Raw genomic sequence first — 26,202 nt, forward strand, 5'->3', positions numbered from 1 at the left:
CAGGCATTTTGGCATTTCCTTCTCCCCAGTCTTCCTCCAGACTCTGGCACCTTGATTTCCGAATGACATGCAAAACTGAGCAACAGTCCAGTGCTGCTTCTCTGTAGCCCAGGTCAGGCGCTTCTGCCGCTGTTTCTGGTTCAAAAGTGGCTTGACCTGGGGAATGCGGCACCTGTAGCCCATTTCCTGCACACGCCTGTGCACGGTGGCTCTGGATGTTTCTACTCCAGACTCAGTCCACTGCTTCCGCAGGTCCCCCAAGGTCTGGAATCGGTCCTTCTCCACAATCTCCCTCAGGGTCCGGTCACCTCTTCTCGTTGTGCAGCGTTTTTTGCCACACTTTTTCCTTCCCACAGACTTCCCACTGAGGTGCCTTGATACAGCACTCTGGGAACAGCCTATTTGTTCAGAAATTTCTTTCTGTCTTACCCTCTTGCTTGAGGGTGTCAATGATGGCCTTCTGGACAGCAGTCAGGTCGGCAGTCTTACCCATGATTGCGGTTTTGAGTAATGAAACAGGCTGGGAGTTTTTAAAAGCCTCAGGAATCTTTTGCAGGTGTTTAGAGTTAATTAGTTGATTCAGATGATTAGGTTAATAGCTCGTTTAGAGACCCTTTTCATGATATGCTAATTTTTTGAGACAGGAATTTTGGGTTTTCATGAGCTGTATGCCAAAATCATCAGTATTAAAACAATAAAAGACCTGAAATATTTCAGTTGGTGTGCAATGAATCTAAAATATATGAAAGTTTAATTTTTATCATTACATTATGGAAAATAATGAACTTTATCACAATATGCTAATTTTTTGAGAAGGACCTGTACATGCATACATACATACATAATATATAATATTATACATACATGCATACATACATACATACATACACACACACACACACACACATATATATATATATATATATATTATACATGCATACATACATACATTTTATATATATATATATATATACATACATACATACACACATATATATTTATATATATATATATATAATATCCCACTGATTGGCGTGCAAATACATCTAATCCTAGACAAGTACTTATAAAGCACAAAGGTCAAGATGATCAGAGCCTTATTGCAGCATGTGCACCTTTTTGTAGTTAAGGTTAAACTTTTGTTTGTCAGTCACACATTCTACACATGATGTCATGCTGTAAAATGATTGTGTTTTGTGTCATTACAGGTAATATAGAGCAGCACGTGCCAACTGAAACTTCCACATCCCGGCCTGAAGGTGTGCTTCCTTTCTCCCACGCCTTTCTGAGAAGTGCTTCATTTCCAGTTTCAGTTTTTCAGCTGTGAAAACCTGAAATTCTAGATGTGGCTAATAGACGCCCCTTAATGGGTGGAGGCCAACAGCAGAAAACAGGAACGTGCTGATAAGACGCTCCAAAGTTCACAGTTACACCTGAGGATGGGTAGATCTTTCTTCAGACCGGTTAGAGATGGAACAGAGCGTGTAAAGCAAGCGACTCTGTCATTGTTTTGCAGTGATCGAATAATGTCCCACCATAAGACTCCATGGGATTTTTCTTGTTTGTGGAAATGACAATTATTGGAAGCGTCTCAAGGAAATAATGAGAGGACTGTGTCTCTGACCACTGGATCTTTATTTGATGTTTCTCAGTTGGAGATATTCTCACACGTCTGGATATGTGGCCTCTGAGAGCTGCCATTTTTTTGCTCTGTTGTGCTGGTGAGTAAAAAAAAAAAAAAGTCTAAAAATAACTTTTCTATTTTTCTTTTCTTTTTTTCTTTCTTTGCTGTCTAAATTGAGAAAATGGATGGGCTGAGTATTTCTATATAAAAAAATAAATTTAAATAATATATTTATAAATATTTTTTACTGGCCACAAAACTGGAGTTTTTATTTTATTTAAACATAAATTTATTTATATATATATATATATATATATATTAGTTATTTTATTTAATGATTTAATAATTATTTAGCTGTCTTTCCTTGCACATGTGTGACAATTAGTGCAAGTTTTGATTTTGCTTATTTTTATTTTGGTGGCTTAATTTGAGGAATATTCTGCAGGTGAGATGCATATCTAAATTTTTCACTTTACACCACATAGGTAATGGTAATATATTAATTGTACAGGTCTGTATTTTATTAATTTTTTTACAGAATTTTCTATGGAAGCTTGTTTTTATTCCGTGGCGGATACAAGCTTCCATATTTTTCCCTTTTTTTAATCAAACAGCGAAATGCCGATATTTGATGTAATTGAAAGTTTTACCATTAAAATTACAGGTAATTAGCCATACTTTAAGATTACATAAATATTATGTTTGTAAATGCATTTTATAGTATTTGTACAGATTCAGATTTTTCCTGTCTGTGCAAAAGAAGATTAATGCAAAAATAAATAAATCAGTATATTCGAAGACTTTTTATTAAAGGTCATTCATGCTTTTTGTTGTTGTTGTTGTTGTTGGTTTTTCTTCTTTCTTTCTTTTTTTTTGGTTTATAGTATTTGTGCAGGCACAAAAGTAATTTAAAATCTGTATACTTGAGATTCATTAGTATTATATTTCAGTTTAATCAAATTACAGACCACTTGGCAAGTTTTATCTACCCATTAAAACCTATTTTTATTCATATTTCTGTGAGTGTTGCACCGTCTCTAGAAGTTACATGGGCTTTGTCTTTACACTTTCTGCAAAAGCCATAAGCACTGCTGGTATGTTTGGAGCTGTTCAGTTTTCCTCGAGGGAAACCAAAACGTGAAGAGATTATTCATCAAGGCTTATGATCGATGGAGAACTGAGCACAACTCTATATCATCATCTTTCTGTCAGATACTCATCAAACTCTGTCCTTCAATTGCTGAAAGTAGAAAAGGAAAGTTGAGGTTTAAAGGTTATATCGCATTATGCTATACTATTTACGATGTATTGATTCAAACAGCCTGAAGAACTGGAGCAGGTTTGTGGATGTAGCTCAAAAGGATGTTGTTTCCTCTCCTGTTAGTGTGTGGAATGATTATTATGGGAGCTTATGCTGTGTGTATGTGTGCTGGTGTTTGTTATGATGTGTGTTGTAACCATAGCAGGTATAAATGGAAAACCTTCACTTACTTTTAGACAAAAGACATTAAGTCTAGAACATCGTCACCTGATTTATTCTATCATCACACCAAAATGGAAGATGTTCAGAGTTGGGAGTCGAGACCTGTAAAACCATCTCACTTTTATTTTTCTCGTCTCCTGTTTGTGTGTAGGTTGTTGGTGCTGTAATCTGACCAAGGCGTATGTCAAGTCCAAGAACTTCTTCAGTGTTCTCCATTGGGAAGCTGTTGACATCCCAGGTCAAACGGTTCTCTACAGTGTTCAGTACAACCTGTGAGTGACAGCAAACCTGGCTGGACCTTTTCTTTTGCTTTTCTTTGGTCTTTTCTTTGCAAATGTGTCCAGTACAGATCTTTTTACAGTACAGATTTTACAACAGCATTTATTAAGGAAGTGCCTTTAAAAGGAAATTACGCATTCTACAGAGAAAATATATTTGAATGCTTTTGCGTTTATCTCACAATTACTGTATATAGTTGGGTAATTATATTGTATAACTTGCGAGCATCCGGGAGCCACTATCAATAGGCAAGGTATTGAAATAGCTTTTCACTTTCATTTACTCTGTGTATATGGAGCGCGGTACTGACCACGATAAGATAAGATATTGTCAGTGACACTCAATATCTATGCGCTCCAAATCGTCCGACATCATCCTGTCAGTCATCTCTCCTATGTGATAAGTGAAATATGATGTTCTGTAATGTAACCGACTACCGCAGCAAGCCTAACCATGTCTCTTTAGGGCCTCCGTAGAATGCATTTTTCATTTTCTATGCCAGTTCAGATTTAGGCTTTGGGCACATCCCTAGCATTTATACCTTCCTAGGCATGTTTGTATCGGTATGTATAAATGTATTATTATATTAATGATTATAGTATAAGATCTTGACCAAAATTGCCCCCCCTTTTGATGGATATTAATGTTGTGATGTTATTTCCATCAAGAGGTGCATCAATTTTTTGCTCAAGATCGTGTATTGACAATGCAAGAGTCCAAGCACATACAAGCACATCCCAAAGACTTTCAATGAATTTAAGCTCTGGATTCATGTGTGAAAATTCTTCTTCATGCTCCTCACAATCATTCGCCGGATCTTAACATTGTCATCCTGGAATATGGACATGATGTGTCTTCCTACAAGGTTGTTTAAGAAATGAAAAGCTACACACTTCATTAATTAGGGTTAGAAGAACTGTTGCCAAACATATAACATGCTAGAAAAATAATAATCAATGCAATAATGATCCAATCATAGACTCTTAAGCATTTGCTTGTTTAAATCCAAACAGCGATTTCTTTTCTTTTTGGCTGGCAGTGTGTATATAACTGAAATAAAGGTTTAGTTGGCCATGGGTTTAATAATTCCTTCCCATCAGTCCTTCTGTTTTCTGTGAATAACAGCACAAAGTGTCGAGATCATGACATTGCTTTGGTGAAGGACACGCTGTGGTCTCCCGGCTGTGAATCTCTTCTCCAGTCTGTGAACTGCAATTAGAAACGGAGCAGGAAGAAGCTGCGTCTGCGAAACGTTGCAGGCCCTCTCTGGCCTTGGCACCCAATCTTTTGCACCAGTCACAGTTACGCTTGGCAGAGAATCTGATGGGGAAAAATAAATCTGATGGGAACGGAGGGAGCAGCAGTGCATGCTGGGAGGGTCAGTGAGGCTGACGGGATGAGAGACGAAAGCTTCAGAAGCTCCAGATAATCCCACGACTGTAATGCAGAGCTGCTCGCCGGCACACATCAGTCCAACCTCTTATCCTCTCATTCTTCCTCTCATCCGGCCATCGCTTCAGGAGCGTTCAATACTCTTTCAACAAAAGTTCAACAGAGATTTTACACACTTAAAATAATTGCATTGAGTATGAGCATTGGAATTAGCGTCTATTGACTAAGTTATTATATGAAGGGTTGTTCCAAAGATAATGCAATATCAGATACTCATTATTACACATTATATGACACATGCATACAGGGTGTGTGTAGAATAGTTGTATTGTACAATTAAAATGTATTTAGTCCACTTTAGACATTCTTCTAACTATAAGTAACTTGCATGTCATCTAACTGTCATTAGAGTATTAGTAGACTGTATGCTTAATATATGCTACCACTTTATTTTGATGGTCCCCCAACAGATATTCTACTGACTATTAGTAACTTGGCAACTTATTCTACTAACCAAACCCTAACACCTAACCATAAGCTGACAGTCTACTAATACTCTAATAAGAGTGATGTAGTTGCAAAGTTACTCATAGTTAGTAGAATGTCTAAAGTGGACCATCGAAATAAAGTGGAACCCTTACTTGTCTGTTACATGCAGCACATCTTTATTTAATGTTCTTTACATTTACAGTGTTGTTGTTCTTATGTCTGTTGCAGTTATGGGACTTTATATCATCCAGTGACGTGGTGCCAGAACATCTCCGCTCCTGTTTGTGACCTGACTGATGTGATGAGTGATGTGTCGTCCTCTGTGAGCCTTAAATATCATGTCAGAATCACTGTCGGTGGACTGTGCATGGGTGACGTGAAGTTCTCTCCATTCTGGCAAAGTAAGATATTCTAATCTAGACTTTCATTTGAATTATATTTGTGATCATCTGTTTAGATTAGGGCTGTCAGTTAAACACGTTATTAACGCAAACCCATTTTAACGGCGTTAATTTTTTTATCGCGCGATTAACGGTCTTTTTTGGCCTAGCAAACTTTGTAGTTTTTTTTTTTCACATGCTTTTGCAACAGGACACGGCATGCGCGGCGCTGCGCTATGAAACCCGTTCATTTCAATGGCTTGCGCCGCGCGAGGACGTTTTGAAAGCGCAAGCGGATCTAGCTAGACTGGAAACAAAACAACTGGCACGCCACACACACTTGTTTGGGCTTGCGAGCGGGCCAAATAGTTGGTTAACGTTACGTTTTGAGTGGATGACGAGTGCGAGATGCCGAAATGGATGCCAATAGAGAATGCCAACGACGTCACCGCGCAATGTATTGTGGGGAGTATCCGCCATTTTGTGAGGCCACACAAGCCGGTAACCCACGGTAACCAAGCAACAATATATAGAGAAACACATGTTGGTTGTATGAATTATTTATTTGAGTATGTTAAAAAATAGTTTAAAACAAGGTGGATTGTACAGAGACAAACTCCTACCGGACGCCAAGAAACGCTATGTTGAAAAAAATCAACTTTATTGGAAATGTCGATCCTTATGAAGTCCCAAAAGATCAGTGGATCCGCGACCCTGACGCTTTACCTCCCATCACATTTCCTGATATATTTACGTATTTTGTTTGTGGTGTCAGTGCCTATACCGCTGAGCAATTTCGCAATTATAAGTCTCTGGAAGCCCACGTTCAGTTTACATAGCTCCCTTGATTCTGCCTCCAGGCGGGAAAGCTAAAGAAAGATAATACGTTGTCTAATTTCTTACCTTGTCGGTCGTGTGAACGGACATTACAACCGACAACACAACAAGTTCTTCCCATTACTTTAAAATGTATCTAAATATCGATGTATACTTTATATGTATTAACGGTCCGGATTCGCGTCTGCCAGATTAACAGCGGAACGGCGATGGCATCACAATATGGCGGCACTACCCATCAGCCACCGCGGCGCTCTATGGCGTGACGTCACGTTGCCAAGCTCTATAAGATTCTGAATGTAAAGTTTACTTTTAAAAAGTTGCCAAATGGTTCCGTTGACAAGACCAAAGTGATCTGTGTGTTTTGTCGTTGTGAACTGAGCTATCATCATCGCAGCACGTCCAGTCTGAAACACCACTTGATGATGGCCAAGCACACACACACACACACACACACAGCTGATGCGAATTCTCCGCCCCCTCGTCAATATCAGGACCTCGTCAGTATTTCTTTCACCCTTTTATTGATGGACAGTGTTACATTGTGTGAGAGATTATTTGCTCCAAGTGAGAATGTTAGTGTGAAATTGAACACAGTATAGTCAATAAAAAAAACATTTGCACAAAGCAAGCCGATCCACTTTTCCATGTTGATAAGAGCATTAAATTGAGAAAAAAGAATGGGACAAAAAGAAATCAAGAGACATTTAGAATAGATAAAAATGTGCGATTAATCGCGAGTTAACTATGACATTAATGTGATTAATCGCGATTAAAAAATGTTATCGTTTGACAGCACTAGTTTAGATCAGTGATCTCTGATGGATTTAATGCAGGACTCTGATTAACCCGACAGTAAAACTGTTTATCAAAATCATATTTTTTTTTTAAAATTGCATTATTTGCATGATGGTTTCTCAAAATCAACATCACTGTTCTGTTTCACTAATTTTAGCCACATTGGCAGCACCACAGCTGTCAGTAGCGTCAAACAAAACTCATCTGAATGTGACGGTTTCCCCGCCGATGATCCCTTGGAATCGCTCTATTGAGAATGTCATGTCCCGGGTAGGGGTCAAGTACACAGTTCATCTGACACATCCCAAGTCAGAGGATGGAAAGGTGATTATTCTTGATTCTCCTTCAGTCATTTGCATCCAGTTTGATTGGGATTCATATTATTACTGCTCTCTTACAGCAAAAACTTTAAATGCAAAATGTTTATGCATAGTTATATAAAATGTTTGTGTTTGTGTGTGTGTGCGTGCGTGTGTCTACATTTATTGTCCCTTGACGTTTCACTACACATCTTAAATGTGTCTTGTTTTTGAAGGTATTTGAGGACACGTCTCGCTCAGTGTTTATAAGGCTTATGGAAACAGACGTGCAGTACTGTGGTGATGTGGTTTATACACTCACACACCCCGCCAGGTCCATTCACAGTGAAAGCGCCTCCTTTTGTGTGGATGACTCGGGTAATTGAACAGTTGTGCTTTGATTGATGTGTAGAAAACTACCTTCAGTTTTCAGTGTTTTATTATTTCCTTTCATTACTTTAAAGGAGTCCAATAATGCTATCTAACTTTCTTTAGTGTGTAATGTTGCTGTTTGAGTATGAAAAAAGCATAAAGTTATTCTCTATATCAGTGTCAGTGTTTCTGAACTCCCTGAAACGCCTCCATTGTAGTCTTGAGTTTTCTTCCGGAACGAACAGGTCACAATATTACTCATTTAAATAACTCCCGCCCAAGCCGTATGCAAAAAAGAAGTTGTGCTTGCGAAGATGATTCGGATTCTGGACTGTCATTATCAGATTGTAGCTCAAACTGATATGGCAAAACTGACGCCATATAAGCATAGTTACAGTAATGTTTACAGTGCCTCAGGACGCCTCCAGAGCTGATGCTTTCCGGTTATGGCGTTACTTTTCTGACACAAGCTCTTAGCGGTAGACCAATGACAACAGACTGACCAATTACTGACCAATCAGAGCAGACTGTGTTTTCGGAAAGTGGATTTTAAAGAAACTGAAACTAAAACAGAGCGTTCAGACAGGAGGTGAAAACAGGTGCTGCAACAATGGAAATTATAAGAAATATAATTAAAGGAACATTAAAGAATATAAACATACAAAAAAATGATGAGCCTATAAATCAGCATAATTGGACCCCTTTAAAGGAGAACTCCGGCGCAAAATGAACCTTTGGTCTAATTACACATTGTTACCTAGTCAACCGTTATCTGAGATTTGTTTTCATGATTATCGAATGTAAATAGTTTTATCTCTAAAAACAGTTTAGCCTATAAAGCTAGTATAACGCTAGTATATTGGGCATAGTGTAATGACAAATAAAAATCGCTTGTTAATACCACTAACAAGGCTCAAAATAGCCCCACACTAACACGGTAGCATAATGAGGGTCCCTACCTTCAAACCGAAGCATTGAGAACTTTGTCAGTGTCCAGACAGTTTAATAAGAAGATATTTAATACATACAGTCAACTTCGCGTATACAGGCAGAAGCCATCTTTGAAATACAGTCTTTACCAGTCGATCTACGAACGCCGATCCAAGCCTGCTGTTCGCGCTCACCTTATCACAACTCATAGCTCGTTCACATCTCACCAGCGCACTTGGATCGGCGTTCGTAGATCGACTGGTAGAGACTGTATTTCAAAGATGGCTTCTGCCTGTATACGCGAAGTTGACTGTATGTTTTAAATATCTTCTTATTAAACTGTCTGGACACTGACAAAGTTCTCAATGCTTCGGTTTGAAGGTAGGGACCCTCATTATGCTACCGTGTTAGTGTAGGGCTATTTTGAGCCTTGTTAGTGGTATTAACAAGCGATTTTTATTTGTCATTGATCTATGCCCAATATACTAGCGTTATACTAGCTTTATAGGCTAAACTGTTTTTAGAGATAAAACTCTTTACATTCGATAATCATGAAAACAAATCTCAGATAACGGTTGACTAGGTAACAATGTGTAATTAGACCAAAGGTTCATTTTGCGCCGGAGTTCTCCTTTAAATTCCCTTTAAACTCAACATGCAATTTAATTATTTTATTTGTTTGTTTTTATGTATGTATTAATTAATTTGATATTTTATTATTTTATTTATATTTTTTAATGATCTGTTTTATTTTATAATGCAAAAAAAAATCATATCAAATGAGACGTGCACAAAATTGCTGAAAATAAATGAAACCCTAATATGTGCACTATACAGACTAAACATTTCTATTTATATTCATCTGCAATCTTTGTGTCTTTCAGCACCAAATTCCAGGTTTCATATATTAATGTGGCCCGGTCTGCTGGTTCTGCTGCTGTTGATCATTCTACCCATTACACTTTGCCAGATGTCTATAAAGAGAAAGCGTTCCTTACCCAAAGTGCTGGTAAGCCATTGTGTCATATTCGCACTGGGAATTTCCTGGTGAACATACTTACCATCTCACTGGCAGTGAAAAGTCCTGTTTGACAAGAGCGTTGCGTTTCTCTTAAGCCTCCTGAAGGACTGTGTCTTATCTGCGCATTGCTCTCGGCAGCACAAAATGAGTTTATCATATCGATTACGACTAGCACAAACATCTGCTGCCAGATCAGCAGCCACAGATTTCCCTTAGAGCACTTCAGTGCTTTCATGGATTATTTACCCTGTTTAGGTATTTGAGATATTATAAAAAGTCTTATTCATTCGTGTGACATGAAAATATAAATCATGCATGTTGATATTTGTTCAGTAAACTAGCTCAGCTTGGGTTTTTGTGTAACCTCATGTTGATTAATCAAGTCAATATTTGGCTTCATTGACAAAACATCTTTGAGTTTTAAACTTCCTTGTGGGCCGCTGGTTGTTTGATGAAACCATTCAAATACATGGAGTCTAGAATCAATCTGATCGTACATAAGTCAGGGATTCAGCCGAATCGCTTTGACCTACAATATTTACTGGAAATGTCTTTGGAGTAAATACATCAATAATTGAACGACACATTTGCATGTTTACGGTTCTCTGATGTTGATTAATGGTCACATGACATGGAGGTAAACAAATCAAATATTTCATATTTCTTTTTTATTAAGTGTTTCGATTATTTTAATTTGACCAAAAAAAATCTTTCGGTATAGAACATATCAATTTCAATTAAATAAATAGCTTCTTTTGAAACTAGTCACTCAGCAGACTAAATTATGATGCTTTTTCACAGATGCTGTCAAAGAACACCAGTCGTCCATTTTGTTCAAATCCCCGGGACGACATATCTAAAGTGGAAGTGTGGTCTGGATTTGTTGGGAACTGTGATCCACAGCCTATTTTTGCCCAGCAGAAGTCAGAGATCGGGGTTAATGTGCCTGCTTATGCATCCCAGGAGCCCTACAGATGTCAACAGGACATCCCGGTCCCCGACAGCAGAGAGTCTTCAGTGCATTACAGCCTCTGTTTGCCCTTCCAGAGCTTCAACGGACCATCATCCGATGGCAGAGCAGATGAGACCAGCTCGGATTCGATTGGTGCGGAGCCCGTTTTGAGCATTTCAGACACTGAACGCAGTAGCGAGACCCTGGTGGTACCAGTTAGGCCCGCTGAAAATGGTGCGCTGCAGTTTCATGGCTGCTTATTTCAGTTTGACGCTGATCTAAGTTCTCCAGATGCGGATCAGGAAACTGGAGAACAAGCGCCTTTACTAACTGACCTAGTTCATAGGCGTAACTCAGACTATCTGCCTGTACATGTTTCTGACATGGTGACGTCAAACTACAGGCAGAACTGGCTGCCGGGGATTCCTCTGGAGGGAAAACAAGACCAGAGGACTTATATTCTGAGGACAGACCACCCGCAGGACGTAACTGAGCCCGAGGAGGACTTCAGGGATGGAGAGGAACCTAGAGTTGGCGTGGTTATTTTGGACAAGTGGACGGGATTGTCTTTGTCTTGCAATTAACCGAGCACTCTTTCCAGTGCTCATCTGAGTAAGAGATGTTTGATGGTCATCTACAGGTGACAGAACATCTTCTGTTGGTTCTCTCCAGCTCGTTGCAAAAGCAATGAGTGTTTTCAAACTGGTTGTGCACTTTGACTGAAACTAAGCTTATTTGTAGCATTGCCGTATTCACAAGTGTTATCCCGTTTCATTTTTCCACATGTCCATGTTTTAACTTATTAAATGAATGCATGATGCATGATTCATAATGCATAATGCATGAGTCAAAATTGTGGGCAAACCTAAAATACATGGTGACTGTCACCATACAAACGTGAAAGTCAGCATTAAATTCTGTTCAAAACCTGTTTAAGAGATAAACAGGATTTTCAATAGCTACGTTTACATGTCCGTTTACAATCGGGTTGATGGCTCAATCAGACTGAAAAATCTTCATGTAAATGGATCAGAATAAAATGGTGTTGATCTAAAATGATCCGATTAACAGGAAAAAATTAAGCATGTAAACACTTGAATATGAAATGGATTCAAAAAACACCTTGTCGTAATGTGTTTTACATCATATGAACGTGCATCTCATGTATTGCGAAATGGTCATTGGATGCGACTGAATATTTACTAAATATTTGCTTTAAAGCTCTTGTGTCATGCATTTCAGCTTTCAGTCTTCAAAGCAAAACATTTAACAATAGCTTTGAAGGATTTGACTTTACTTTTAATGTGCTGCTCAATACAAACAATTACAGACCTGTGAGGCGTTTCTGTAAAAGCACCTCTTAAACATAATGCTGGAAATTTCCAGTCGTGAATTATATATTTGCATACCAGACAAAAGTCTCATGTTCCTTGGAGTTTGTGTGAAAGGCTTCATGGGGATTTCACATGCAGTTATGAGGAAGTGCTGAAGTGTGTTCAGAGACAAAAGCTCTTTGTTATGGAGGTCACTGCAGCAATTCGGTCAATTTGGGTTTGTTTTGGAGAAGAAAATCTTTTGACTTAATAGTCAAAATCTTCCTCAATGTAAGCTAATCAGTTTTGCAGATGTTTGTCCCTCAAACATGTCACCGTTATATTATCTATAATGTACTGTCCATCTTATGTCAGACATTTGACTATGGTGTATTGATGTCATTGGTTCAGTAAAGTTGTCTAAATATCTATCTTGTCACTTTAACCTTTGTTGAGTCATTATCAGTAATACAGTATATTGATGTTCAACTGTAAGTTCTGGTATTGTAAATTGAGCACGTCGACTGCTTTCGCACGAAACTCGTCACCTGTTTTGCAGGTTTAAACATTTAAAGACTGTACAGAGAGCAAACATTGCAAAGGTCAGAGTCATTTTACTTTCCATGGTCATAAACCGTTCACAGTGATAATACATGAGTTGATGATTGTCTAAAGGTGCCAAGCTCATGTTCATTTTGTCATCATTTGCTATACCCAGCAAAGTAAACCATCAGATTCAAGGGTGATTCTCACAAATATGTAATTTCTGAAAGCGTTATTCAAGGTAAATTTAGGTGTCTTTCCAAAAAAGACTCCAAAAGGACAATAACCAAATGATATAAGAGTCCATATAATTCATGAATGTATGCATTCCAAAGCACCCATGAAAAAAAGGTTACACCATTTTAAGGTGATGTAGTTACATTTTACTCAAATAAGTACTGAGTAATATTAATTAACTTACTGTTGTTACTAAGTACGTGTAGTAATGTAATGTTACATGTAGTAACGTAGGAAACTTGGCCTGACTGCATATAGCTATACGGATCCATTCAGAATTACTAAACACAGCAACATATACATGACAGATAAAAACATTATCCTGAATGTGTGTGGAAACAACATGAATAAATGTGTCTGTGTGATCAGCAGTGCTGGGGAAAGTTACTTTGAAAAGTAATGCATTACAATATTGTGTTACTCCCTGAAAAATTAACTAATTGCTACTTTTTAAGGAAAGTAATGTTACGTTACTTTTTCTCACCTGGGCTGGGATTGTTTTCGTTTTCTTTTTTAATTTCAAGTTCTGTTTTTGGGCAAATGTGAAGGCCCTTTCACACCAAAATTGAAATAAAAAGGCTGAAGGAAATGCAAATACACTCCTGTACATAGAGGGCGCAGTAAAAACAAACCTTTCAGCTCTATCATGCTGGATCACAGAAGAATAGGACGTAGGAGAAGAAAGTTTAACACTTCACCAATAAAAAAAAAAATCTAAAGTCATTTTTGCTTATGGTTTAAAAGAATCATCGAAGGTCAGCAGCAAATACATTGGTCAATAAAATAAGATTACATGCATAAAAATATTTGTTTTATTTAAACAAGGTTTGCATAGTATTTTGATTTTGCATTTCACTGATTTTTATTCATTTTGAGGAATGCTGAATCTTTTTTTTTTGTGCAAGTGAGATGAGTAGCACGCTCCCATTTAGTCTGGAACTACAATAACCATCATGTACACACACAACGCCTCTGCGCTTACTCACGATTTCTCTCAACATGAGGACAGGACAGCTGTCAGTCAATACATGGGAAAACAAAGTAACTTCAGTGCTTATTTGAAAAAGTAACCGATATTTTGTTGTAAATTTAAAATGCGTTACTTAACGTTACTTGAAAAAAGTAATCAGATTACGTAACTCGAGTTACATGTAATGCGTTTCCCCCAACACTGGCGATCAGTGCATCGAGAGCACACACACACGGTTTGTTTGTTTGCGCATCAAGACTTACTGGTACGTCCTGATTTTGCCGAGTTAGACGTGTTCCTGGGTCAACATACTGTATTTTGATGATCCAGAAACAACATTCCTATCCAAATATTTAGTCCTATCCCTACCCCTAAACATAACCCATAACGTTGGGAAATGATTGGTGACTAACACTGGTGAAGTACCCAGACCTGATTTTAAACCTAAACTTGACAGAAACTGTAAACTTGTTCCTCAAACCTGATTAGATGATTGGAATGTTGTTCAGGATCAACAAAGATGTTGATCCAGGAACATGTTGTACTTTGTGAATAGACTATGTGCACGTTAGCATATGCTACTTCCGGCTGCGAAACCGATAGGGGGTGTCTAGTTTCCGGTAGCCTGATGGACGACGTAGAAGTAACGTTAAACATTGTTTACTTTTCACAATGCAGCAGCGCCTGGTTACCGTAATTCCTCAAATAAAAACCGGTATTCAAATAAACGCCCGGCCTCTGATAATGGCCGGGTACGTGATCAACGCGGACAAATAAAGGCCGGGGGAAAATTAGTGTGGATAATCTCCTAAATGACTTTCATTGAAGAGATGTTACACCTGTCCACTTCATGCGTGTTCTGTGATCTGATCGTGAAAAGACCATGTATAAATGCCATCCGAAGCACATTCGAGACAATTTAAATCCGATCGCTCAAACCACTTCTTCAGGAGGAGATCTGAGACGAGATTCCAGACGAAACTGCACAAGTGTAAATCAAATGCATCTGATTGTTGAAACCACGTATCTAAATTTTACTCCTCCCAAAAACGCTAAAAAATAAGTGTGAGAGCGTGTTATAGGCTATGTAATGTTATAGCAAGATGTGACAACGCTACTGCAACACGCATCACGGCAGCCGAGCATCTATCCATAAAGCCAACGTGCAAACTATTGCAAATTAAAGTGAAAGTAAGTCGCAGACAATTCTCCTCATCATTAAAAGTAAAGAAACGAAATGATCTTACCAGGCTTGTTGCCGCTCTCGCTTATTGCGGTCTTTTGATTTAGAAATGAGCTGATCTATCAAATGCAGCTCATATCTGTTGCTTTCGGTGACGTCCACTCCATTAAATCCGCATATAGCGTGGGAATTGAAGATTTATATCCGTTTTGCGAAAACGCATTTGTGAGCAGATTTAAGTAGAATTGTTTTGATAAATCAGAGAGCTTTCCGATCTGAGAAAACACATGAAGTGGCCAGGTGTAAACATCCCCTAATATGCATTCAAGTTCATCGTAACGTACAGCCAATAGATGGTAGTAGACTATAGATGTAACACACATATAATTTAGTGCTGCTAGTGTAACGGTCTTTTCAACAACTTTAATGAAAACGAAATTGTCTTGAGGAGCATGGAACCCAGACGGAAATTTGATTTAGATTTTTTTTTAAATAAAGCGCCTGCCTCTAATAAAAGCCTGTTACCTTCTGCAGTTTAGGTAAATAAAGGCCCCAGCTTTTATTTGAGGAATTATGGTATTACCACCGACTGCCCTTTGAAAAGTGAATCGGTTTTTTTTATGTTTTAGGTCCATTGCGAACGATTAAACTAACTTAACGCCGGTCCAGTGATGTAAACAAGACGGCAACCGGAAACGAAGTACCCAATTTCCACCCTCAAGCCGGAAGTTAGCATTTTTCTCGTGCACAGAGCGAATTCAGGTTCTTCTGCTTACAATACAATTTATGTACGTCACAGCAATCATCTTAAACTTCATTGCAATCCTCATCCATCAAAATGTAACTAGTGAGACGCTGGTTTGCTTTTTCCAGCCGAGCAACATAGTTTGCTTATAATCTGGGCATACAGCGATGGGATGTTTTCTGTACATTAGCACTGTTTTGGACTGATTGTTTGAATTAATTTGCTTACTGGATCATTGGACTGAAAAGTTTCCCGGTGTCCAGCGGCTTAAAATGATCTGATTGCAAACAGAGAAGTGAAATTCGTGTTAAAGGGTCAAAATAGAAAGGCCTTGTGTTGTAGATGCTCAGTGTGATAAACTCTTGATCCCCAATAATTAATCATCTAACTGTGTGATGTAAAATATGTTCATGATGCAATCAATTTAAGAATTAATTTGCATTATTTGCTTTAACGTAATATTTATGCAACATTGACAGCCCTAATATACCATATATATATACACTCACCTAAAGGATTATTAGGAACACCTGTTCCATTTCTCATTAATGCAATTATCTAATCAACCAATCACATGGCAGTTGCTTCAATGCATTTAGGGGTGTGGTCCTGGTCAAGACAATCTCCTGAACTCCAAACTGAATGTCAGAATGGGAAAGAAAGGTGATTTAAGCAATTTTGAGCGTGGGATGGTTGTTGGTGCCAGACGGGCCGGTCTGAGTATTTCACAATCTGCTCAGTTACTGGGATTTTCACGCACAACCATTTCTATGGTTTACAAAGAATGGTGTGAAAAGGGAAAAACATCCAGTATGCGGCAGTCCTGTGGGCGAAAATGCCTTGTTGATGCTAGAGGTTGATGCCACTCATCTCTACTACAAATAGGAAAAAGAGGCTACAATGTGCAAGAGCTCACCAAAATTGGACAGTTGAAGACTGGAAAAATGTTGCCTGGTCTGATGAGTCTCGATTTCTGTTGAGACATTCAGATGTTAGAGTCAGAATTTGGCGTAAACAGAATGAGAACATGGATCCATCATGCCTTGTTACCACTGTGCAGGCTGGTGGTGGTGGTGTAATGGTGTGGGGGATGTTTTCCTGGCACACTTTAGGCCCCTTAGTGCCAATTGGGCATCGTTTAAATGCCACGAACTACCTGAGCATTGTTTCTGACCATGTCCATCCCTTTATGGCCACCATGTACCCATCCTCTGATGGCTACTTCCAGCAGGATAATACACCATGTCACAAAGCTCGAATCATTTCAAATTGGTTTCTTGAACATGACAATGAGTTCACTGTACTAAAATGGCCCCCACAGTCACCAGATCTCAACCCAATAGAGCATCTTTGGGACGTGGTGGAACGGGAGCTTCGTGCCCTGGATGTGCATCCCACAAATCTCCATCAACTGCAAGATGCTATCCAATCAAAATGGGCCAACATTTCTAAAGAATGCTTTCAGCACCTTGTTGAATCAATGCCATGTATAATTAAGGCAGTTCTGAAGGTGAAAGGGGGTCAAACACAGTATTAGTATGGTGTTCCTAATTATCCTTTAGGTGAGTGTATATATGGTATGTTTTATTTTTATTAACAAAATGGATTATTTTTGTATAGGGTCATCTAAATCCGTTGCACTGTGGCATTGTTCACAGCAATTAAGCACATTTGTATTACTATAATGTCTCAAGATATTGTATTTTTGATTCTCATTAGATTCTTATTATTGTAATGCAGTCATTTTGCATGTTTGTAATGCATGTTTAATTAAAATAAAAACATTGTCAATGCAAAAAGTATTAAAATATAACATGTTTTTAATGGGTTTCATGAGATTCAACCATACACTTTTTTGTAAACAAGATCTACACATGTCAGTAAAGTTCTAGATTTTCTTTAATGATGTTAAAGATCTCTCATCAGTTAATTATCTTCAGTGTCTCTTATAATGAGGCGTAATTCATTCAGATCTGTTCCAGTGCTAAAAATAATTTGGTTCAATAGATCTCCTTTTTATTCCAAACGAAACGCTCTCATTAGATATATTTTTGGATTTCCATAGCTGATTATGAAGTTAGTGCTTGTAAATTAGTTAATGTGCCTAATCCGGTTCAGTTCATTAATTGTGAAGGGGTTTGTATTTTGCATTGTGACTCATTCGGTGCTTGCTTGAGACAGGTAATTAACTTAATGTGTGTTTAATGAGCAATAATTAAATCATAGAACAAGTGTATCATCCCATGGTCATGAGTTCATAATGTTTGTTTTTCCTAACAGCCCTGTTAATGAAGTTTGGGATGTTCATTTTTTGGGTTGGTGTAGGTCTGCAACTTTTAAAGTTGGCATGAAATGGAAGTTGCAATCAGTTTTCTTCCCTATTGTGACGTATATATCCGAATGAAATGACTACTCGAACAAGATCAAATGTACTTGATTTTTTGTTCATGGGGAATTGATTGGATGGTTGTGATGGTTTGCTATTGGTTGATCTCACGTGAGTGACAGGTTGCCAGTAAACATGTCATCAGAGGCCCTGTCCCAAATGGCACTTCATGCAGACTTTCGGTCTCGTGGACTTAAATTGCGCGTGCTCGCCGAGTCTACGAGTCCGTAGGCCGTCCCATTTAGCATTTTAACGCTCTGAAGTGTGCTCAGCAGCGCCCCCTTTGTACCCTTTAGCGGTCTTCCGCGAAGCCCGCATAGATGCAGGCTCCACGCACTTTAACTACCCAGGAATCCTTGCGAAAGGCCAATCAGACAACGGATGGGAGGAGATTTCGCTCACGGACAATTGTTAACATGGCTGAGAAGAAAATATTTAAGTGTAATTATCATTACGTTTTTTATGACAAGTTTATACAAACATTATGATTATCGACCAGTGGTTGATGTCTCAATAGGCTAATAATAGCGAGCTGAATAATACGATCGTATTATGATTCATTAAATAAATAGAACAGAATGTCAGGGCTTTACTGAGTCATATGTAAACACAACAACAATACTGCCCTACAAAGCCAAAAGGCAGTAACTGACCAGAGTGTCAAACTGAGAAAAATGACTTTAAAGTTTTTTGTTTTGTCCACACAAATGTATTATAGGTAGAGCAATGAAAATCTGGTGACTTGTTGCCCAGATGAAGAAATGTGTGTATATAAAAAATCTTGTGCTCAAAGTTGACCTTTGACCCTTATTTGTCAGATACTGTACTCTGCCTTTGTATTATTTACTAAAAAATAAGGAGTTGTGCAAAGGCAAAAGGCAGTAACTGACATATAATCAATATTTGCTTACCACCATTTAGAAGATAATTAACTGATCACCTTCATTAAAGTCTAATGATCATGGCATTTGTTTTAGATGACACACAAATACTTAGACATGTCGTTGTTGCTATCCAGTGCTGGGAGTGCATTCAGTTGGAGTCAATGCATAAACTAAAAAACTTCAATTTTGTGTGCAGCAAAACCAACAGATAGGTGACACAAGAGTGTACAGTGTGAATAAATACAACAACTATCTCTGATAATTAAAAACAATCATTTATTTGAAAGAGAACGCAAATATATAAATTTATTAATGGATGGTTTGAAATTCATGTATAGAGATAAAAACAACGGTGGGCAACAACCTGCAAACAACGGTGGGCAACAACCTGCATAACTACCTCCTCCATAAACATCACTCCTCCACAAGAAGTGAGAGCCAGAAAGACCTTCTGTTGGGGGGCATAAGAGGACAAAGTTTTTTTAAAATGTCTTCTTTCTTTGTCTCCTCAATGCCCCGGTCATGTGGCCTCAGGGGAGAGGGCATCTTGAGATCAAACTTGGCCAGGAGGAAGTCCAGTTCAGTGAAGTCACAGTCTCTGTGGCTGTGCTTAAAGAAGAGGCTCCTGGACCCATGCCGTAGCTGAATTTCAGCCATCTGGCTCAACTTCGGTGTCTTCTTCAACACCTTAAATTACATTACATCTTTTAATCATATGAAATTAAACAAACATTTTTGGTTAAACAACATGCTGCACAATGAGCTTTACTGTTAAAATTAAAACATTGAATAAAAATTAAGTTTTAATCTTAATTTATTTGTATTAGTGTTATTATTATTACATTGAGACGTTTCTAAATTCTACTGTACAACAGTAATATATTTCTGTCAAGTTAAACCGAACTTTTATTTTGACGGGTTGCCGTGAAGACCTTTGAGTTTCTGTTTATGACATGACGAAAGTTTTTCTCAAATGAAGCGGTTAAATGCTCACAACACTTGATAAAACAACCACTCAACACATTTGACAGCTCGTTTTTTATGTGTGTAGAAGTGTAGAAGTAAGTGATTTAGTGACAATTATGGACAGTAACTGAAACGCGGCAAATTTTTATGGACAGTAAAACAAAGGCAGATCATCGTAACTGCAAGGTGGCACCGTAACATCTCTTTTATGAATGGCTTAACAAAGGCAGAGTACGTAACTGGACTTTTGCGTCGAAGATCAAAGCCAAAGAATGGTAACTGCAGTTACCGCTTTCTGCCATGGTTGCTTGTATGGTTTTGGGAGTTACTGTGAACACAACCCTCTATTTTTTCGAAAAAACAGTCAAATTGAGTATAGATATTTATCCACATGATAAAGGAGGTCTTTAATATCCCAAAAATGACATTAACTCATTTTTGACCAAAAATGCAGTTACTGCCTTTTGGCTTTGTAGGGCAGAATAGGCAGCATATTTCCCCGAACCTGTAGTGCCTGTCCATAACAACAATCAGACCGTATTCCTGTTTCCGGCGTGACGATCGAGTCTGTCCCAAAAATACCTCTCAATGCGCCCTCGCGGACTCGCGATAAGGGCCCTATAGGTCTGCACTACATGACGTCACCGAAGTGTGGACTCTGAGGAAGTCCGGAGTGTGCCATTTGGGAAAGGGCCAGAGACGAGAAGAGATGAGCTGCAAGAGGGAGGGGAAGTTATTTTTATTCATGATTACAAGGCACATTAATTTTTTTTTAATTAATAATGTGCACAGATAAATCGTTTGAAAATAATTTCTGCAATATTGCATTAAAAAGTTTGATTTTATGGTGACATTATAAGTGTGACTTTTTGAGACGCCTTTTCTAAGGCAGCACCACATTACACGCTATGACAAACTCTGTATATATAATTCATTCAGTTTTCTTCAATCTGGTTGAATCTCACAAAACTGGTCAAGAACATTTTTCATCTTAAAGGTGCTCTACGTAACTTTTAGCGGCCTCTAGTGGTGATGTTTCAGATTGCAACCAAATTTTACAAGAGCGCTCGTGCTCAAACTCATAGACAATACCGTCTATTACGCAAATATCTCTGCGAATACTTGACGGATTCGGCGAGCACCGAGCTCGTTGGGACCATCTAGTCGAGCTGAAAATAACCATATAAGTTCCATAGTTTTTGGTGGTGTTTTCGCGGAGATATAAGCAGAAAACCATCGGGCGCGCTGCAAAATTGCGGACGCCGGTGACGTCACGATCTCAGAAGAAAATCGCTCGTATCTCTGGAACGCAAAGACCCAGAGAGCTCAAATTCGGGGGAGGAGGTCCCAGGGGAACCCTTGCCCGAACGCTAGAGTGGCGGGCCTCGGGGATGCCCCCTACCGGATCGCTGTTCGCTGGGACCCCCGATTTCGAACGGCTATAACTCGGGGAGCCGGGCGAGTTGGACCTCGGGGTGGGCTCGTTCGAAAGGCCCCGTCCAGCACTACGAACGATTAGAGTCTTGGGAATATTGATCAAAGATTGACTGCGATATAAGCCGAAAAACGTGCGCCTTTAACCGGACGTAACTCCCTGACCGTCTACAATAGACTGTATATAAGGAGAGAGGCTCGGGAGCGCGCATGCACGTCACATCCGTTGGATTTCGCGGTAAATCCGACCCGGAGACTTCAAATAGAAATAGGAATACTGGCCTTCAGAGGTAATAGCAAAACCCGACAAGTGGATCATTGTAATGTGTGATTACAACCCCTTCACACACAGGCAATAAAAAAAAGGATTCATTTTAGAAGAAAAGTTCCATATAGCACCTTTAAAAGAAGAAAAAAAAGAAAAAAAAAACAGAATGTTCTTAATGATTCTAGAAAATAGACTTCACTATCTTTAAGCAAAATATCATTTCTTATTTTTTTATCTTTTTATCTCAGTTGGCCTGGAAGTGTTTTCAGAGATTCATCCAGAGATTTCTTTATCAGACACATGAGATGGACACTGCCTTGAACACTGATCCTATCTGACAGATCTGATATGACCGAAGAATGTCAGTCCATTGTAAAGAGCAGTGCATTGTGGGCATTAATATCATGTGATCAGTGAGTGAAACATTCACTCCTCACAGGTGTGTAAATGAGAGGTGAAAGGATTGTACATATAAAGCTCATGAGGGTTTTATGGTTTTATAGTTTATTTTATGGCTAATGATGTTTTATATATTGTGTGTGTGTGTGTGTGTGTGTGTGTGTGTGTGTGTGTGTGTGTGTGTGTGTGTGTGTGTGTGTGTGTGTGTGTGTGTGTGTGTGTGTGTGTGTGTGTGTGTGTGTGTGTGTGTGTGTGTGTGTGTGTGTGTGTGTGTGTGTGTGTGTGTCTGTGGAGGATGATTTCACTATGGTTACCTAAACCTACAACAAAAGTACTGCATAAATGACTGTAGCGTAATCTTTATATGGTATTGAAAACTTGAATGTTTTATTCATCTAATCTGTAAGAATGACCATGACACTGATTATTTCCCAGCTCTGAGAGTGATGTTCTTTGTCCAGTGTACTCACGTGAAAAATGTCTGCGTCTCATGAATAAGCGAGGAGTAACAGATGCCGTCTCCTCCTGCACTGTGAAACACATTTAATTAGCATGTGGGCAGATTTCCTTTCTCTCTCTCCCGTGCACTCTTTCGCTATATCGCCAAACAGCTTGATAGATGCAACGTTCGAGTTAATTGGATGCACACACACACACATCCCCTCCATTTTTGCATATTAATGTGATCTTTATGACTTGCTATTTAAAAGGGAAAAAAGAAAACTGCTGCATGCAAAAATGAAAATGTCATTATTTCCTCAACCTCATGTTGATCCAGACCTGCATATGCTGTTTTTCCCCTGTAGAACACAGGAGACATTTTGTAGGCCAACCTTCCAACACACAACAGTTTCACGAGTTCACACTTACATACAATTAGAGGGGTATTTGGCGTGCTGTTCCGGGGGGAGGGCTCCAAGCTCGGCCCAAACCCAGAGTACTCCCCCTATGTAAGTAGTTAGGGCTAATTGTGGAGAAGGGGTGGTGGAGGGCTGCTGATTGCTGCTAAACTGTCAATGGATTGAGGTGAGACTGCTGAGTCTATATATATACACCTCTTATCATTGACTGTTGAGTGCTCTCCACCCGTGTTAAAGCAACACTAAGTACGATTTTTTTACCTTAAAATAATGTTTCCAAAATGGTTTCAGTGGTTCATTAAGTCGTAACAGGGTGAAAGGCACTTCTGGATTCGCTTTACGGTCCTATATCTGCTATAACCACGCTATGTAAGATTGACAAATCGGGTCGCGTTTCTGTAGTTCTAATGAGACGTAGGAAAACTACAAATTTGACTTGCTTTACGTCAAGCGTTACACTAGTCATTATTTTGTTTTTCTTCGTTTCTGATGTCGCAATACATCATACTTTCATGAAATCATGCAACATACTCTAGCTTGTCTGTGGACATCATTCATTCCAAAGCCGGCGCTGGATAAACAGCGAGCGTGCGTGCGACAGTAGGCTGCGCTAAGCTAAATTATTTACCACAGCGGTAATGGACAATTCCGCTTCCAACCTGTGGGGCGACCGCAGAGGAAAAGTTACTTGGTGTTGCTTTAATAATCTGAACGTGCTCCTCCCGAACTTTGTTAATAAAACATAATTTATTGAACTGCAAACTTAAAAAAAGACATAAAAATATAAAAGTCGTCTGTTTGACTCTATGCACTATATCCCAAGTCTTTGAAGTCATATGATGCTTTGTGTGAGAAACAGATCTTTCCCTCCACTAAAGCTTTCAAATTTGCATGTGTTGCGATTCAAAAGTGCTGCAACATACACCAGATTTGATTGCGTGCTTTGCAACCTAGATTATTATCAAATAACAGTATTATTTTTAACTAAAACTAAAACCACAAAAAAATATCTTTAGGCTACTTGAAATGAAATATAAAAAAATGTTACATTTTTTCAGCTAGATTCAATTATACTAAAATAACACTGCAAATAACATACATTTTAGTCTGTTCAATGCACAAATCATCAAATGACTTCAAAAGACTTGAATATAGTAAGTCACCATGAAATCAAAATGGACAATTCTTATTTTTCTATGGAATATTGCAGTATTTATTATAAATGATTTATTGTGCACATCATGATTTTTAAAAAGTCATGTGCATTATAATCATCAATCAAAATAACTATATAAATAATAAGATAACCCCTTCCTCTTGCAGCTCATCTCTTCTCTTCTCTGATGATGCGTTTCCACAAGAGCGGAGCAACCTGTCACTCACATGAGACCGACCAATAGCAAGCCACGACCTTCCAATCAATTCCCCACAGTCAAAATCAAGTCCCGCCCTACATTTGCTCATGTTCGATGGGCCATTTCACTCGATATACGTCACAAATAATAGGGAAGAAAAGAGTATCACAACATGATGTTATGTTAACAAAGTTCAGGAGGAGCACGTTTGAAATATCATCTCATTTAGCACGATAGGACAGTTGCAGTCGTACCTCTGTTCCACGGCAGTTGTCCAGCATCCCAACTCCTCACTCCTAACTATTCCTATGCCAGCCTGGTTTGTTTTTATTTAGTTTTTTCGCCCTTGGCAGTTATGGCATGTTTGAAACCACAGAAGGATTAGTAAATAAAGTCAGTGCTTTAATTTTTTTGGTGAACTAATTGTTTTAATGTCAGTGTGATTTTGTGTATCAGCGGTAGGCCGTATTATCAGACACAGTCAGACATCTGAATCATGCGTCTCTCAACAAGGACAGATTTGAGTGCATGTGTTTTGGCCTGTACGGGTCTGTGGGAATGCTTGCATTTGTCACAATGGAAGCAGACGAAGCTCGCCTGCTGTTGTTCTATTCATGCAGTTTATTCTTAGTCTCAATGTCACATATGAAACTGTAGAAGTGGCCAGGCACCTCCTCACCGCATTGTTTACTGTGGTATTTGAGCGGCAGGTGTGGCAATAAATGCTTATAAATAACCTTGCACACAAAGCCGAGCGGTGCTCTCCCTCCCTCCCTCAACATTACCTGAGTCACGTATACACTCTGTGGATATAGTGTCGGGGTAACGCATTAGGAGTTACGTATTCAGATTACTTTTTTCAAGTGACTAGTAAAGTATCACATTACTTTTGAATTTACAACAAAATATCTGAGTTACAGATGGGGGGAAAGTAACGCATTACTTTCTATATTCTATACTGGATTTTAGGGAGTAACGCAATATTGTAATGCATTACTTTTAAAAGAAACTTTCCCCAGCACTGGTTGTGAACGGCAGCATCTGGTCGCCGTCATGCACTCGTTAAATGACACATGAGCTGCATTTATAGCCGTTGTAAAATGCAGCATTTATGACACATTGCTTGTGATATTACTCATTTGAAAGTTAATTTGGGGGGGAGCTATGCTAAATTATTGTAAATATGCTTTTTGTATTATTTATATACAGTTACAGTATTTATTCATATTTTGAATTAGCTTTCATTTTTGTATTCTTAGTTTTTAAATCGTTTTTATATTTGTAATTTGTTATGGTTTTGTCAGTTTTTAGTAGTTTTGTTTTTATTTTGGTTTTAGTTTTAGCAGTTTCAATACTTCAACTTAAATATATTTTATTTCAGTTAGTTGAAAGTAATATTTATATTGAATGTTATTTCAGATTTATTTAAAACGAACACTTTTTAAATAAATCTGAAATAACATTCAATATAAATATTATTACCAACTTATTATTAATAACAACACTGGTGACACATATATTAAAACACCAATTTTATGTCGCTTAACAGTCTGAGTTACACTTTTGGTGACACTTTATTTTACAGTCCTTGTTATATGTTACATGTATTTACTGTAGTAATGACAGTAAATTATGCATAATTACATGCAACCAACCCTAAACCAAACCCTAACCCTAATTAGATAATTGCATGTTGTTAATTAATATTACTCGGTATAGGCTTCATAAATGTATAGTTACTGTAACAATGACACCTTAAAATAAAGTAACCAAACTTTTGAACTAATAAACTTAGAGTTCATA

General features: G+C 38.4%; 1 protein-coding gene across 1 annotated transcript; it reads left to right on the forward strand.

The window, feature by feature from the left end:
* The first annotated feature begins 1,168 nt into the window (after positions 1 to 1,168).
* ifnlr1 (interferon lambda receptor 1) lies at positions 1,169 to 11,440 on the forward strand. Its single transcript, XM_056259409.1, has 8 exons — positions 1,169 to 1,259; positions 1,653 to 1,721; positions 3,259 to 3,379; positions 5,496 to 5,668; positions 7,440 to 7,606; positions 7,818 to 7,959; positions 9,768 to 9,892; positions 10,706 to 11,440. The coding sequence occupies exons 1-8, from the start codon at positions 1,169 to 1,171 to the stop codon at positions 11,438 to 11,440; spliced, it is 1,623 nt and encodes a 540-aa protein (XP_056115384.1).
* Positions 11,441 to 26,202: the final 14,762 nt, after the last annotated feature.

The sequence above is a fragment of the Rhinichthys klamathensis genome, unplaced genomic scaffold (genome assembly GCF_029890125.1).
Source record: "Rhinichthys klamathensis goyatoka isolate OS25496 unplaced genomic scaffold, OSU_Roscu_1.1 h1tg000168l_1, whole genome shotgun sequence".
Classification (NCBI taxonomy): Eukaryota; Metazoa; Chordata; class Actinopteri; order Cypriniformes; family Leuciscidae; genus Rhinichthys; species Rhinichthys klamathensis.